Source organism: Macaca fascicularis, chromosome 16, assembly GCF_037993035.2.
Source record: "Macaca fascicularis isolate 582-1 chromosome 16, T2T-MFA8v1.1".
NCBI classification, from domain to species: domain Eukaryota; kingdom Metazoa; phylum Chordata; class Mammalia; order Primates; family Cercopithecidae; genus Macaca; species Macaca fascicularis.
In genome coordinates, this window is record NC_088390.1 from 81,606,645 (window position 1) to 81,623,625 (window position 16,981).

General features: G+C 49.5%; 1 protein-coding gene across 4 annotated transcripts in view; it reads left to right on the top strand.

Moving 5' to 3' along the window:
• NUP85 (nucleoporin 85) overlaps positions 1–16,981 on the top strand; it is a 33,903-nt gene that overhangs the window by 12,957 nt on the left and 3,965 nt on the right. For 2 of the 4 annotated variants that reach the window (XR_012426134.1, XR_012426135.1), the window contains exons 7-13: positions 596–717; positions 9,840–9,974; positions 10,393–10,515; positions 10,749–10,880; positions 11,105–11,211; positions 14,387–14,522; positions 16,772–16,855. Coding sequence is in view for 1 of the 4 variants with exons in the window: in XM_045376712.2 (XP_045232647.2) it covers positions 596–717; positions 9,840–9,974; positions 10,393–10,515; positions 10,749–10,880; positions 11,105–11,211; positions 16,772–16,855 (703 nt within the window). In the remaining 3 variants the exon portion in view is untranslated. The remainder of the gene's footprint in view (positions 1–595; positions 718–9,839; positions 9,975–10,392; positions 10,516–10,748; positions 10,881–11,104; positions 11,212–14,386; positions 14,523–16,771; positions 16,856–16,981) is intronic. The other 2 variants (XR_285516.4, XM_045376712.2) reach the window with 1 other exon arrangement.

Below are 16,981 nucleotides of genomic sequence, written 5' to 3' on the forward strand. Positions count from 1 at the left end.
GCTCACTGCAACCTCTCCCTCCTGGGTTCAAGCAATTCTGCCTTAGCCACATGAGCAGCTGGAATTACAGGCATGTGCCACCACGCCTGGCTAATTTTTGTATTTTTAGTAGAGACAGGGTTTCACCATGTTGGCCAGGCTGGTCTCGAACTCCTGAGCTCAGGTGATCCACCTGCCTTAGCCTCCCAAAGTGCTGGGATTCCAGGTGTGCGCCACCAGCCCCTTGGCCATATGTTTTTTATCATCATTGCATACCTGGCTGCTTGCTAGTCAGTACTGGTTCCTAAACGGCCATTACTTGTGTAGCTATTGAGTATTTGTGAAGAACCTGGTGGTGAGGTCTGCATTCCATTTTCACCCCTTTCTGGGGACAGTTAAAGATGGAGCTGCCTGGCACAGAGGTAATATTTGGTGAAAGTGCACTTGCTTTTTCTTAGCACAGTCCTTCATTCAGGACCACGTGTGTGGCTGCTGAAAAGGGATAAACCTGTGTAGTCAGCTCGTCTGCCTTAACGTTCTCTGTTCTTTGGATAAAGTGGAACTTGCTGCAGGTGAAGCTGAGGCTTTTGTGTGTGATGAGAGTCTCTCCTCCCAGCTGGCCATCTCCTCCTCCACCTCCTTGACTGGGTCCGGCTCCATGTGTGCGAGGTGGACAGTTTGTCGGCGGATGTTCTGGGCAGTGAGAATCCAAGCAATCATGGCAGCTTCTGGAACTTGGTAAGACAGGCCGGGCCCCCACCTCTCACCATGAGTCCTACTGTCCCTGGTGCCCCTGGGTGGGTCTGAGGACACCCACCGAGCCTCCAGCAGTAGGCTGGCTTTCGGAGTCTGTTACTATGGAGACTTTCTTGGATCTTTTCTTCCCTGGATTTGGATTTAGACTATGGGAGAGTCTAAAACCGAGGTAACATGTAAGAAAAATAATGCTTTAAAGACTTTCCAGAGTAAAAGGAAATTTGATTTCTTTGTGGGTCTAAGAAAGAGAAGACATAAAAAGTAATACAAAACCTTTTTTTTTTTTTGAGACGGAGTCTCACTCTGTTGCCTAGGCTGGAGTGCAGTGGTGCCATCTCGGCTCACTGCAAGCTCTGCCTCCTGGGTTCACACCATTCTCCTGCCTCAGCCTCCCAGAGCAGCTGGGACTACAGGTGCCCGCCACCATGCCTGGCTAATTTTTTGTATTTTTTTTAGTCGAGACGGGGTTTCACCATGTTAGCCAGGATGGTCTCAATCTCCTGACCTCATGATCCGCCTGCCTTGGTCTCCCAAAGTGCTGGGATTACAGGCATGAGCCACCGTGCCTGGCCTTTTTTTTTTTTTTGAGAAAGGGTCTTGGCTGGGTGCAGTGGCTCATGCCTGTAATTCCAGCCAGCACTTCGGGTGGCCAACTCAGGAATCGCTTGAGCCCAGGAGTTTGAGATTAGCCTGGGCAACAAAGTGAGACCCCCATCTCAAAATAAATTAATAAATAAAAATATGAAAGAAAAAAGAGAATCTGACTCTGTTCCCCAGGCTGTTGTGCGGTGGCATGATCTTGCTCACTGCAGCCTCTACCTCCTGTGCGGTCCTACCACCTCAGCCTCTCAAGTAGCTGGGACCACAGGTGCGAACCACCATGCCTGGCTAATGATATAAAACCAATTGATAGGGGCCGGGGTGCCTGCGGGGTTGGATGTAAATGAGCTTGCACATTACTTTGGATTATCAGTTTGGAAGTCAGCATGTCGTATGTGTGTATATGGATGTATTATCTATGTGTTAGGTATTTCCATTCACCTCTGCTGACTGACCTAATTGGGAGGTGGCAGGGAGAAGATTGCTAGTTGACTGGGCTAATGGAAAGTTGACTAAACGTATAAAACCTGAAATTGGGAACAGATTGTGAGGACAAAAAAGAAAAGAAAACCTGTAATTCGGCCCAGCACGGTGGCTCACGCCTGTAATCCCAGCATTTTGGGAGGCCGAGGCTCAGTGGGATCACCTGAGGTCAGGAGTTCAAGACCAGCCTGGCCAACATGGTGAAACCCCCATCTCTACTAAAAATACAAAAGTTATCTGGGTGTAGTGGCAGGTGCCTGTAATCCCAGCTACTCAGGAGGCTGAGGCAGGATAATTGCTTGAACCTGGGAGGCAGAGGCTCCAGTGAACTGAGATGGTGCCGCTGTACTTCAACCTGGGTGACAGAGCGAGACTCTGTCTCAATTAAAAAAAAAAAGAAAACCTGGAATTCAAATAAGGAGTTGTTACCATTGGGGCTATTTCTAGGCCTTATGGTGCTGGGAGATCTGTGCAGGTAAGGGAAGTGCCTTTGTTGAGGAAGTAGTGGGCCAAATGTTTGAGTCTCTGATTGATTCGCTAAGGTTTGTTGTTGTTGTTGTTTAGAGACAGGATCTCGCTTTGTGGCCTGGGCTGGAGTGCGGTGGCGGGATCATGGTACACTGCAGCTTTGATTTCCTGGGCTCAAGCGATCCTCCCACCTCAGCCTCCTGAGTGGCTGGGACTACAGGTGCATACCACCATGCCTGGCTAGATTTATTTTTTGTAGAGATGAGGCCTCACTGTATTACCCAGGCTGGTCTTAAACTCCTGGGCTCAAGCAGTCCTCCCACCTCGGCCTCCCAAAGTATTGGGATTGCAAGTGTGAGCCACCATGCCTGGTCATTCACTGAGTATTTATTGAGCCCCTTCTATTTGCAAGGCACCAAGGAGACAACCATGACTAAAACAGGCAAAGATTCCTGCCTTTATAGAGTTTATATCCTGTGTGTGGAGACAGAACAGCAACCCATAGGCCAGTACCATGTATCCTGGCACATAGTGAAGTGCTCTGGCAAGGTGCCAAAAAGAGGGGAGGCTGCAAGTGCTGGAGTGGCATCAAAGAAGGCCTCCCTCATGAGAGATTAGAGGTGAGACCTGAAGGAGGTGAGGAGAGCTAGGCTGAAGAAAGCATTCCATATCGCAGGGCCTGCAGATGCTGTGTTCTAGAGCCAGGGTGGAGCAGGAGGGGCTGTGCTGTGTAGGGATAGGTGGGAGGGATGAGTTGGGGAGATAAAGACAGATACCAGTCTGAGGGCCCCCTGAGTTGTCACTGAGACTAGCTTTTTGCAGCCTACATAGCAGGGTGACTAAGAACATGGTCTGTGGTGCCACACTGCCTGGGTTAGCTTTCTAGCTCTGCCTTTTACTAGCTGTGAGGTGGTGGGGGTTTTTTTGTGGGTTTTTTTTTTTTTTTTTGAGACAGAGTCTCGCTCTGTCATCTAGGCTGGAGTGCAGTGGCACAGTCTCGGCTCACTGCAACCTCTGCCTCCGGGGTTCAAGTGATTCTCCTGCCTCAGCCTCCCGAGCAGCTGGGACTACAGACGCGTGTCACAACACCCAGCTAATTTTTGTATTTTTAGTAGAGGTGGGGTTTTACCATGTTGACCAGGCTTGTCTTGAATTCCTGACCTCATGATTTGCCCACCTTGGCCTCCCAAAGTGCTGGGATTACCAGCGTGAGCCACCATGCCTGACCTTTTTTTTTTTTTTTTTTTTTAAAATACAGTTTTGCTGTGTTCCCCAGCTGCAGTGCCCAATCACCACTCACTGCAGCCTTGGCCTCCAGGGCTCCAGTGGTCCTCCTACTTTAGCCTCCCAAGTAGCTGGGACCACAGATATGTGCTACCAGCACCAGTGAAAGTTTTTTATTATTTATTTATTTGTTTTTTTTTTTGAGATGGAGTCTTGCCCTGTTGCCTGGGCTGGAGTGCAGTGGCGCTAGCTCAGATCACTGCAACCTCCGTCTCCCTGGTTCAAGCAGTTCTCCTGTCTCAGCCTACTGAGTAGCTGGGATTATAGGCATACACCACAATGCCCAGCTGATTTTTTTTTTTTTTTTTTTTTTTTGTATTTTTGGTAGAGATGGGGTTTCACCATGTTGGCCAGGCTGGTCTTGAACTCCTGACCTCATGACCTCAAGTGATCTGCCTGCCTCCCTCCGTCCTAATTTTTTTTTTTTTTAAAGCCAGGGTCTCGCTCTTTTGCCCAGGCTGGAGTGCAGTGGTCCGATCTTGGCTCACTGCAAGCTCCACCTCCTGGGTTCACTTCATTCTCCTGCCTCAGCCTCCTGAGTAGCTGGAACTATAGGCGCCTGCCACCACGCCCGGCTAATTTTTTGTATTTTGTTTAGTAGAGATGGGGTTCCACCATGTTAGCCAGAATGGTCTCAATCTCCTGACCTGGTGATCCGCCCTCCGCGGCCTCCCAAAGTGCTGAGATTACAGGTGTGAGCTGCCGCACCTGGCTAACCCAATTATTTTTTATTTTTATTTATTTATTTTTTGAAACAGAGTCTCACTCTGTTGCCCAGGCTGGAGTGCAGTGGCGCGATCTTGGCAGGGGTTACAGGCTCCTGCCATCTTGCCTGGCTAATTTTTGTATTTTTAGTAGAGATGGGGTTTTGCTGTTTTGGCCAGGCTGGTCTTGAACTCCTGACCTCAAGTGATCCACCTGCCTCAGTCTCCCAAACTGCTGGGATTACAGGCTTGAGCCACCATGCCCAGCCAAATTTTTTAATTTAATTTAATTTAATTTTATTTTATTTTTTGAGACGGAGTTTCACTCTTGTTGCCCAGGCTGGAGTGCAATGGCACGATCTCAGCTTACAGCAACCTCCGCTTCCTCAGCTCAAGCGATTCTCCTGCCTCAAGCCTCCCGAGTAGCTGGGATTACAGGCATGCACCACCATCCTGGCTAATTTTGTTTTTTTTTTTTAGTAGAGACGGGGTTTTTTTTTTTTTTTTTTGAGACAGAGTCTCGCTCTGTCACCCAGGCTGGAGTGCAGTGGCCGGATCTCAGCTCACTACAAGCTCTGCCTCCCAGGTTTACGCCATTCTCCTGCCTCAGCCTCCCAAATAGCTGGGACTACAGGCGCCCGCCACCTCGCCCGGCTAGTTTTTTTTTTTTTGTATTTTTAGTAGAGACGGGGTTTCACTGTGTTAGCCAGGCTGGTCTCGATCTCCTGACCTCGTGATCCGCCCGTCTCGGCCTCCCAAAGTGCTGGGATTACAGGCTTGAGCCACCGTGCCCGGCCGAGACGGGGTTTATCCATGTTGGTCAGGCTGGTCTCGAACTCCTGACCTCAGGTGGTCCGCCTGCCTCGGCCTCCCAAAGCGCTGGGAGTACAGGCATGAGCCACCACACCCAGCAATTTTTTTATGTTTTGAACTCCTGGCCTCAAGCAATCCTGCCTTGGCCTCCCAAAGTATTGGGATTATAGGTGTGAGCCACTGTGCCCAGCCACTAGCTGTGAGATCTTGAGTGAGCTACTTAATGGCCCTAAGGGTCCTCATCTGTGTAGTGGAGATAATAATACTTGTCCCGGCCGGGCGCGGTGGCTCAAGCCTGTAATCCCAGCACTTTGGGAGGCCGAGACGGGCGGATCACGAGGTCAGGAGATCGAGACCATCCTGGCGAACACGGTGAAACCCCGTCTCTACTAAAAAGTACAAAAAAAATAGCTGGGCGAGGTGGCGGGCGCCTGTAGTCCCAGCTACTCTGGAGGCTGAGGCAGGAGAATGGCGTGAACCCGGGAGGCGGAGCTTGCAGTGAGCCGAGATCCGGCCACTGCACTCCAGCCTGGGCGACAGAGCGAGACTCCGTCTCAAAAAAAAAAAAAAAAAAAATGTCCCACGGGGCTGCTGTGATCATTAAATTAGTTAAAGGACGTAAATGTGGTTGAAGTAGTTGACATGGTTGATGCACAGTAAAAGCTAGTCTTTTACCTCTAAGCCAGATGGGGTGAGGGGGCATTGGAGAGCTGAGCAGAGGAAGCCTGAGATCTTACTTAGGTTCCCAAAGGCTGTCCTGGCTGCCATGTTGAGACTATACAGCAAGGGTGGAAGCAGGCCAGTCCGGATTCTGCTGTACTAAGCCAGGCAAAAGATGGTGGTGGTGTAGGCTAGATATGTTTGAAGAGAGTTGATGGGGTTTGCTGATGGATTGATTTGATGTGGGCATGCAAGAAATAGAAGAATGTGGGAGGATGAGGTTGGTAAGTTGGAGGCAAACTGGTATTTAATTTTAGACATGTTTCTCTCGTGTGTGTGTGTGTTTTCTTTTTTTTTTTTTTTTTTTCTGAGACAGAGTCTCTTGCCTATGTTGGAGTGCAGTGGTCGGATTACAGCTCACTGCAGCCTTGACCTCCTAAGCTTAGGTGATTCTCCCACCTCAGCCTCCCAGGTAGCCAGGACTACAAAGGCGTGCCACCACATCCAGCTAATTTTCTTATTTTTAGTGGAGATGGGGTTTTGCCGTGTTGTTCAGGCTGGTCTTAAACTCCTGGGCTCAAGCAGTCCACCCTCCTTGGCTTCCCAAAGTGTTGGGATTACAGGCGTGAGGCACCATGCCTGTCCGACATGTTACGTTTTAAGATGCCTATTCAAGATCCAAGTGGAGATGTTGACTAGGCCCTTGGATATACAAAGCTGGAATTCAGAGAAGGAAGTTTGGGCTAGAGTGGAAAAGTTGGGAGTTATTAGTATGTGTATGTATATATATTTGTGATTTTTTTTTTTTTTGAGATAGAGTTTTGCTCTTGTCGCCCAGGCTGGAGTGCAGTGCCTTGAATACTGAATTAGTGAATGTTAAACCATTGCTTCTAGGGGAAATACAGGATTAGGTTCCTGCAAGCCTCTGGTCACATTTTGTTCAACCAATCAATATATAACTGATCACTTGTTTTATGTGTGTTTCTGTTTAGAGACAACTTACTTGACATAATATTGTTGATTCATTAACAGTGAACTCAGGGCCAACAGCACTGTGATTTGTGCCTGACTGAACCTTATCCAACACCTCCCATAGTTCTTGCACTTAGCAACACTAGAAAGCACCTCAGTACTATACTTGGGGACCCAACAAAATGTACACAAATGAAAAAAAGTAGCATTAACTGCATCACAATAAAGCCTTGTTTAGTGTGTGTCAAGCAACTCGATATTCTTACCACTCTGTACACGTCCATGAATTTTGATTTGAAAGTACCACAAATATTGATTTGGGGGTTACAAATAAATTTTAGTGAGTAGGCAGATTCATAGATAAAGACTGAACTGTGAGGACTATTTGGTTGAGTGTATTTTTATTTTATTTATTTTATTTTATATTTTATATATATTTTTTATATTTTATATTTATTTTATATTTTTTATATTTTATATTTTATATTGTATTTTATTATTTTATTTTATTTTATTTTCAAGATGGAGTCTCACTCTGTCGCCTTGGCTGGAGTGCAGTGGCGTGATCTCGGCTCATTGCCACCTCTGCCTCCCGGGTTCAAATGATTCTCCTTCCTCAGCATCCCGAGTAGCTGGGACTACAGGCACACACCATCACACCCAGCTAATTTTTGTATTTTTAGTAGAAACAGGGTTTCACCATGTTGGCCAGGCTGGTCTCAAACTCCTGATCTCAGGTGATCCACCCGTCTCGGCCTCCCAAAGTGCTGGGATTACAGATGTGAGCTACCGCTCCCGGCCTGAGTGTATTTATTTTACATATTTATATTTGACCTGAAACTTTTATGAACCATTTTATTTAATGCATTCTGACATTTTCTATTATTTCATTTTAATTTTTTTCCAAACAAAACTTCTCACATATTTATTATTGAACCAGCCTACCAGTGTAGAGCTTATAATCAGAGAAAAACCATTTTCTCAACAAAGTATGTCCACCTTTCCAGATAGTGGTGACAGTTTCAGCTTGTTGTGATAAGGTGTGCTGCATCTCATGTGTAATTCCTGGCAGACCCAGCTTGGTTCTTCTCCAGTCCCTCCTCTTGGGGTTGTAGCTAACTGTATTAGCAGTTTTTTGTTTTGTTTTGAGATGGAGTCTCACTCTGTTGCCCAGGCTGGAGTGCAGTGGCGCAATCCCAGCTCCCTGCAACCTCCGCCTCCCAGATTCAAGCGATTCTCCTGCCTCAGCTTCCTGAGTAGCTGGGACTACAGATGTGTACCACCACGCCTTGCTAATTTTTCTGTATTTTTAGTAGAGATGGGGTTTCACCATGTTAACCAGGATGGTCTCAATCTCCTGACCTTGTGATCGGCCTGCCTTGGCCTCCCAAAGTGCTGGGATTACAAGCATGAGCCACCACGCCTGGCCCTGTATTACCAGTTTTAATCTGAATCCACTGGGGAATGGGACGATTTTGCTTTTGTTTCCTTTTTTTTTTTTTTTTTTTTGAGACGGAGTCTCGCTCTGTCGCCCAGGCTGGAGTGCAGTGGCCGGATCTCAGCTCACTGCAAGCTCCGCCTCCCGGGTTCACGCCATTCTCCTGCCTCAGCCTCCCGAGTAGCTGGGACTACAGGCGCCCACAACCGCGCCCGGCTAATTGTTTGTATTTTTAGTAGAGACGGGGTTTCACCGTGGTCTCGATCTCCTGACCTTGTGATCCGCCCGCCTCGGCCTCCCAAAGTGCTGGGATTACAGGCGTGAGCCACCGCGCCCGGCCTGCTTTTGTTTCTTGGCCAGGAATTGCACGATCCTGAACGTTTTGTGAGAAGACGGTGGGAGAAAGAATCAACAGCACACACCATGATGGTGGAGAAGGGGTGGGGGGAAGCGGGTAGAGGAACATGTTTCTCTGTTTCATTTATTTTTGAAAAGCTGGGTCTGGGCGTGGTGGCTCACACCTATAATCCCAACACTTTGGGAAGCCGAGGCGGGGAATCACTTGAGTTTAGGAGTTCGAGACCAGCCTGGCCAACATGGTAAAACCCTGTTTCTACTAAAAACACAAAAATTGGCCGGGCGCGGTGGCTCAAGCCTGTAATCCCAGCACTTTGGGAGGCCGAGACGGGCGGATCACGAGGTCAGGAGATCGAGACCATCCTGGCGAACACGGTGAAACCCCGTCTCTACTAAAAAAAAAATACAAAAAACTAGCCGGGCGAGGTGGCGGGCGCCTGTAGTCCCAGCTACACAGGAGGCTGAGGCAGGAGAATGGCGTAAACCCGGGAGGCGGAGCTTGCAGTGAGCTGAGATCCGGCCACTGCGCTCCAGCCCCGGCAACAGAGCGAGACTCCGTCTCAAAAAAAAAAAAATTAAAAAAAAAAAAAATAAAAACACAAAAATTAGCTGGGCGTGGTGGCATGTACCTGTAATCCCAGCTACTCAGGAGGCTGAGACAGGAGAATCATTTGAACCCGGGAAGTGGAGGTTGTAGTGAGCCAAGATTGTGTCATTATACTCCAGCCTGGGCAGAAAGAGCGAAAATCTGAAAAAAAAAAAAAAAGCTGGTCACAGACTATAATGGACTACAGCTGGCTGTTTGAAAAACATGGTGGAAGTGGCAAAGCCATGAGACTGGATGTGATAGATTACTTCTGGAGGGAAAGAGCCATCATTCTTCCCAGGGCCAACTCAGGGGCAGAAAGAAGCCTATGTGTGAGGAGTTAAAAAGCCAAAGTGTGGCTGGGCGCGGTGGCTCACGCCTGTAATCCCAGCACTTTGGGAGGCCAAGGCGGGCGGATCATGAGGTCAGGAGATCAAGACCATCCTGGCTAAGACGGTAAAACCCTGTCTCTACTAAAAATACAAAAAATTAGCCAGGCATGGTAGTGAGCGCCTGTAGTCCCAGCTACTTGGGAGGCTGAGGCAGGAGAATGGCATGAATCCGGGAGGCGGAGTTTGCAGTGAGCCGAGATCACGCCACTGCACTCCAGCCTGGGTGACAGAGCGAGACTCAGTCTCAAAAAAAAAAAAGCCGAAGTGTGGGGTGAGGGGACTGGCCTCCTCACGCCTCGGCAGGGTCAGGCCTCCTGCTAGTGCTCATGGGCCCGATCTCCTCCCAGGTGACCATCTTGGTGCTGCAGGGCCGGCTGGATGAGGCCCGACAGATGCTCTCCAAGGAAGCCGACGCCAGCCCCGCCTCTGCAGGCATATGCCGAATCATGGGAGACCTGATGAGGACAATGCCCATTCTCAGTGTACGTGGGGGTAGCTTTGCTCTGCTGGGTCACAGGAGATGGGTGATTCACTAAATATAAAGAGTTTGGGGCCGGGCGCGGTGGCTCAAGCCTGTAATCCTAGCACTTTGGGAGGCCGAGACGGGCGGATCACGAGGTCAGGAGATCGAGACCATCCTGGCTAAAACGGTGAAACCCCTTCTCTACTAAAAAATACAAAAAACTAGCCGGGTGAGGCGGCGGGCGCCTGTAGTCCCAGCTACTCGGGAGGCTGAGGCAGGAGAATGGCCTGAACCCGGGAGGCGGAGCTTGCAGTCAGCTGGTCAGCTGAGATCCGGCCACTGCACTCCAGCCTGGGCAACAGAGCAAGACTCCGTCTCAAAAAAAAAAAAAAAAGAGTTTGAGTGGGTTGATGTCTCATGGCTGGTCTCTCCCTTAGCCCGGGAACACCCAGACACTGACAGAGCTGGAGCTGAAGTGGCAGCACTGGCACGAGGAATGTGAGCGGTATCTCCAGGACAGCACATTCGCCACCAACCCTCACCTGGAGTCTCTCTTGAAGGTCTGGGAAGCAGTTCAGATTGCATCCATGTTGGCTTCCTGTGGGGGCTGTGGCATCCAGTGCAGCAGTGGCAGAAGCTTGGTCCTCTTTGGATAGGGCTGTCTGTTGCTCTGCCATGATGGTGAGAGCTTTCAGACTAGTTGAAATCCAGTGCTCTAGCTGAGAGCAGGAGCATTATGGAGAAGGTACCCCTGAAAGGAGGACAGAGTTCAGCACAAATGTCTCTTCCTCAGATTATGCTGGGAGACGAAGCCGCCTTGTTAGAGCAGAAGGAACTTCTGAGTAATTGGTATCATTTCCTAGTGACTCGGCTCTTGTACTCCAATCCCACAGTAAAACCCATTGATCTGCACTACTACGCCCAGGTGAGTGAGCTTGGGGTGGGCAAGGGTGGAGGTAGGAGTCCTGGTGGCGCCGTGATGGGTCATTCTCTTTGAATTTGTCCCCGAGGAACAGGAAGACCCTTTCCTTTGGCCCTTAGTGAAAGAACATGGCACCCTTCTCTGGGGTTCCTTATACAGCAGCCCTGCCTGTCCCCTGAGTCTCTGCTTCCATCCTCGGGATTGAGTGTCTCATCACCTTTCCACAGTCCAGCCTGGACCTGTTTCTGGGAGGTGAGAGCAGCCCAGAACCCCTGGACAACATCTTGTTGGCAGCCTTTGAGTTTGACATCCATCAAGTGATCAAAGAGTGCAGGTAGGATCTCTCCCACCCCCCACTGTAACCATTGTTAGGTGTGCAAATATCACCACCATCCGTTTCTAGAGTGGCCTGTTCTTCCTTACCCTTCTTTCCTCAGACCTGCTATCTTAGTCCATCTCTTGCTGCTATTGCAGAATACCTGAGACCAGGTAATTTATAAAGAAAAAGATTATTTTCTCACAGTTCTGGAGGCTAGGAAGTCCAGGATCAAGGCACTGGCAATGTTTCTGGTGAGGGCTGCTCTCTGCTTCCAAGATGGCACCTTGAACAACTGTGTTCTCATGTGGTGGAAGGGCAAGAAGGACAAACTCCCTTCGTCAAGTCACTTTATGAGGGCACCCAATCACATTCATGAGTGAGGAGTCCTCCTGGCCTAATCACCTCTCAGAGGCCCTACCTCTTAATACTATCACATTGGCAAAACTGGGGTTTTAGAGGGGATCCCTTCAAACCATAGCACCTGCTCCCCTGCTTGGCCTGCTACAGGTAGATAATGGCTTCTCCCTGGGTGAGCTTGGGGACTTCCTGGAGGCTTGAGGGCTACCATATACATAACTGTTTCTATTTTAGGGATGTTTATTTAAAATAACATTGCAGGAAATTACTTTGACAATTTAAAATCTAGAAAAAGCCAGCAAGCCTGTTTCTTGGCACCTAATGGATACGTATTCACCTTATGGGATGGCATGTTCCAACAGTCTCACTCCAGTGACGTGAGCTACCGAACCACCGGGCTTGAGGCTGGGTATTATTCAGAATTTCCAGCCCTCTATCCAAAAGAAGGTGTTCTGTCATTGCACTGAATCTTTAGCAAGGCAGGAAAGGGAGTGCCAAACATAATGAATCAGAGATAAACCTTTCCAGAACTCTCCATATATGTTAAGTCAGAAAGAATGTCCCCTTCCTTCTTGTGCACCCTGGATGGTGGGCATTGCACTGAAGACCTGCTGGGAAGGGAGGAAGTGGGTAATAGCAGAAGATGGCCTTGATCAGGTGGCAGATTCACTGACCTCAGCTGGCTCTTTGTAAATCTGGGCATGGGAAGAGTTTCCTTAGCCCTGCCCGCTCTTATTTTGGCCAAAAGAAAGCCAGGGCTTCAAGAAAATGATTCTAGATTTGGGGAATGAAAAAAGTTTTTTGTGTGTTTGTTTGTTTCTAGGGTTTTGTTTTTTTTTTTTTTTTTGAGACAGAGTTTTGCTCGTTGCCCAGATTGGAGCGTGGTGGCGCGATCTTGGCTCACTGCAACCTCCACCTACTGGATTCCAGCGATTCTCCTGCCTCAGCCTCCCAAGTAGCTGGGATTACAGGTGTCTGTCACCATGCTGAGCAAATTTTTGTGTTTTTCTTTTCTTTCTTTTTTTTTTTTTGAGACGGAGTCTCGCTCTGTCGCCCAGGCTGGAGTGCTGTGGCCGGATCTCAGCTCACTGCAAGCTCCGCCTCCCGGGTTCCCGCCATTCTCCTGCCTCAGCCTCCCGAGTAGCTGGGACTACAGGCGCCCGCAACCTCACCCGGCTAGTTTTTTGTATTTTTTAGTAGAGACGGGGTTTCACCGTGTTAGCCAGGATGGTCTCGATCTCCTGACCTCGTGATCCACCCGTCTCGGCCTCCCAAAGTGCTGGGATTACAGGCTTGAGCCACCGCGCCCGGCCAAATTTTTGTGTTTTTCAATAGAGACAGGGTTTCACCATGTTGCCCAGGCTGGTCTGGAACTCCTAACCTCAGGTGATCTGCCCACCTCAGCCTCCCAAAGTGCCGGGATTACAGGTGTGAGCCACTGCCCCCTGCCAAGGTTTTTTTTTTTGTTTTTTTGTTTTTTTTGTTTTTTTGAGACAGGGTCTTACTTTGTCACCCAGGCTGGAAGTGCAGTGGAGTGATCTCAGCTCTCTACAACCTTGACCTCCTGGGTTCAAGTGATCCTCTTGCCTCAGCCTTCCAGGTAGCTGGGACTACAGGTGTGTGCCACCATGCCTGGCTAATTATTATTATTTTTTTTGTAGAGATGAGATTTCACTATGTTGCCCAAGCTGGTCTTGAACTCGTGAGCTCAAGTGATCTGCCTGTCTCAGCCTCCCACAGTGCTAGGATTACAGGCGTGAGCTGCCATGCCCGGCCTGATAGTCAAGTTTTGTGTCAGTATTTTCACAGGCCTGTAAACATCGTGGGAAGTCCCTGCATGGAGGAATTAGAATAACTTAAAAACACACAAACACACCATCATTTGGCTTTTTTGGTGTCTCTGCCCATAGTTGAGTATTCCTAAATTTCCTGTCCGTTATAATAGTGAATGCGTTTCACCAGGGCTTCCTTTATAAGCTGTATCTGAATTTTTAGGAATAAAACAGATTTGAGCAGAACAAGTCTCTTGGAGGCAGGGAGTATAAAAGGGGAAAGCGTCCTGCTATTTCCAGTGGCAGAAGAAAAAGAGAAGTACCAATGAAGAGGGGTGAACAACAACACTCTCGTGCCGGACACAGACAAGGAAGGGTTAGGCTCACAGTACCCCAGTCTCGGCCTCTCTCCACCCTCACAAGCAGGAAGGGATCTGAGCTCTGTTAGTGGGAAATCTTGGAGTTTGCATTTCTCTGATGGCGAGGCTACCTCCTATCCTGTTTTGAAAGAGGAACAGAAAAGCAGAGCTTGTCCCAGGAATTGTGAAATGGGCTGAAATGTCTTGAGAGACAGTAGCAGTTTTAGAAGTGTGCCTTCCTGGCTCTGGGGAAAGATTGAATTGGGGTCTTGTGGGCACATGTTTTCTCATGGGATGTATCAGTCAGACCCATGCACACTTCCGGGGGGCAGGGAAGTGTCTCTTTCTGGACTTGAGCCAGTGGGCTGTTGGCATGCCTTTTTAAAGGCATTAGAAAGAGGTTTCTTTCTCTTTTTCCTTTCCTGTTCACACCACCTTCATATGAACATGGAGAAGGGAGGTTTCTAAGTGGGCCCTTGATTTACTCCTATGTCAGTAGTCATGCCAGACCCTAAGGGGCAGAAAAGGCAGCCAGGGGATCCTGACTCAGAGGCTGTAGTTCCTCAGCCCTGCTAAAGGGCCAGGGGTTTGTCTGTCAGCGCCTGGCTGGGCATGCTTGACTGTTAACCCCTCAGCTGAAAAGATGGCAGGATTCCTCCATGGGGTCCTCCACAGGGTCCCTTCTTCCCTCCTGGCTTACAGCTTCCTCTGAAGACGGGCCAATTCCTTGCTCTCTGGCAAGAGGAAACAGAGCTGGGGTACACTTCACTGGGAATTGGGCAAGATGTCGGCAGTTTCCTGGTGCCCTTCAAGTCCTCCAAAAGTATCGAGCTAAAAGGTGACAAGTCTTCCTTCAGTAACCAAGAAGAGTTCCAGTTCAATGTCTGCTGAATCTAGAATCTTCTGACTTGTTTTTTGGCCCAGCACACAACCTTGGATGCAGGGTGCAGCAGTGTTTGCAAACCTCACACCCCATTTCCAGAATAGCAGGCAGAGGCTCTGGAGCTTTGATTACTCCAGGGCCCCCAACAAGCAAGATGGGGCCTGGGTAAGGAGTTGACAGTGACCTTAGTACAGGACAAACAGCTCATTTGGGGCTATGGTTGCCCAGGGGGGTCACCTTCATCGTAGCTGGTCTTCCCAACTCCACAGCGTTCTTTCGTTTTCAGTAGAGGGCTACTTCGGAGCTGATAATTAGGCCTTTCCTGCCTTGAATGTTGAGGTTGCCCGCCTGCTCTGCGTCTCAGCTGCTCACTCAGAATCCTTCAGAGAGAGAGAGAGTGTGTGTGTGTGTGTGTGTGTGTGTGTGTGTGTGTGTGAGAGAGAGAGATCTAAGACCTAACTGTATGGTTCAGGCCTGCTGGGCCCTGCGGGGAGACCGTGGTGGCCTTGTGCAGCACTAGGTCTGGTCTCCGTCACTTGAGTTGTATTGTGGGCAGAGGCCCTCAGTGCTTGCTGCCTTCCAGCCTGGGAGGCTGCTGGATCCTTTGGGAAGACACCGGGCACCGTCTCAGCCCTTCCTTCCACTGGCGGGTGACTTTCATGCAGGCTAAGGCTTTGGTTCCCTTAGCCTGGGTCCCCTATAGCCTTTTCACTGGCTTCTCTAATGGTTTTGACATAACCATCAGCTATAAATCTGGGTAGCAACAGCTGTTTTGAGAAGCTGAGGTGTCCTTTCCCCTGGGCCAGCCCACTCCCCATTTTTTTCCCCAGCTTTATTGAGGTGTGATTAACAAAGTAGTATGTATTTAAGGTATACAACTTTTTTTGTTTGTTTGTTTTAAAGACAGTGTCTTGTCCTGTCGCTCAGGCTGGAGTGCAGTGGTGCGATCTCAGCTCACTGCAACCTCTGCCTCCTGGGCTCAAGCCATCTTCTGCCTCAGCCTTCTGAGTAGCTGGGACCACAGGCACTCGCCACCACGCCCAGCTAACTTTTGTATTTTTGGTGGAGATGGGGTTTTGCCATGTTGGCCAGGCTGGTCTCAAACTCCTGAGCTCGAGTGATCCATCCACCTCGGCCTCCCAAAATGTTGGGATTACAGGAGTGAGCCACTGTGCCCAGCCAAGGTGTACAACATGTTTTGATAGACGTGTACATTGTGAAATTAAGCTAGTGAGCACATCCGTCACCTCACATAGTGACCCTTTTGGTGTGCGTGTGGTGAGAACATTCAAAAGCTGCTTTCTGGCTGGGTGTGGCAGCGCATGCCTGTAACCTCAGCTACTGGGGAGGCTGAGGCATGAGAATTGCTTGAACCCGGGAGGTAGAGGTTGCAGTGAGTCGAGATCTCACCAGTGCACTCCCACCTGGGTGACAGAGCAAGACTCCGTCTCAACTACTTTCTGAGCAATTTTTTTTTTTTTTTTTTTTTTTTGAGATATGCTTGTGCTCTCTCACCCAAGTTGGAGTGCAGTGGTGTGATCTCGGCCTATTGCAGCCTCTGCTTCCCAGGCTCAAGCAATCCTCCCACCCCAGCTTCTCGAGTAGCTGGGATTACAGGTGTGTTCCACCACACCTGGCTAATTTTTATATTTTTAGAGATGGGGTTTTGCCATTTTGCCCAGGCTAGTCTTTTTTTTTTTTTTTTTTTTTTTTTTTTTTTTGAGACGGAGTCTGGCTCTGTCGCCCGGGCTGGAGTGCAGTGGCCGGATCTCAGCTCACTGCAAACTCCGCCCCCCGGGTTTACGCCATTCTCCTGCCTCAGCCTCCCGAGTAGCTGGGACTACAGGCGCCCGCCGCCTCGCCCGGCTAGTTTTTTGTATTTTTTAGTAGAGACGGGGTTTCACCGTGTTCGCCAGGATGGTCTCGATCTCCTGACCTAGTGATCCGCCCGTCTCGGCCTCCCAAAGTGCTGGGATTACAGGCTTGAGCCACCGCGCCCGGCCAGGCTAGTCTTAAATTCTTGGGCTCAGGTGATCCGCCTGCCTTGGCCTCCCAAAGTACTGGGATCATGGGCATGAGCTACCATCACACCCGGCCCCATCTCTCTGAGGGATAGGACATGTGGGGTTCTTGCTCACCCCCGCTCTTGTGGGACACGGCCTCTGCCCTGACTCTCCTTCTTGCTTTGGTATCTGAATCTGCAGCATCGCCCTGAGCAACTGGTGGTTTGTGGCCCACCTGACAGACCTGCTGGACCACTGCAAGCTCCTCCAGTCACACAACCTCTAGTAAGTGGCCTGGACGCACCAATCCTCCTCCTCTTACCACCGAGCCCTCGAGGGTGGGGTGAACTGAATGCCTGGAAGGGAGGTTGGGCTGAGGAAGGGGGCCCTGAACAGGGCAGGCCCGGAGTC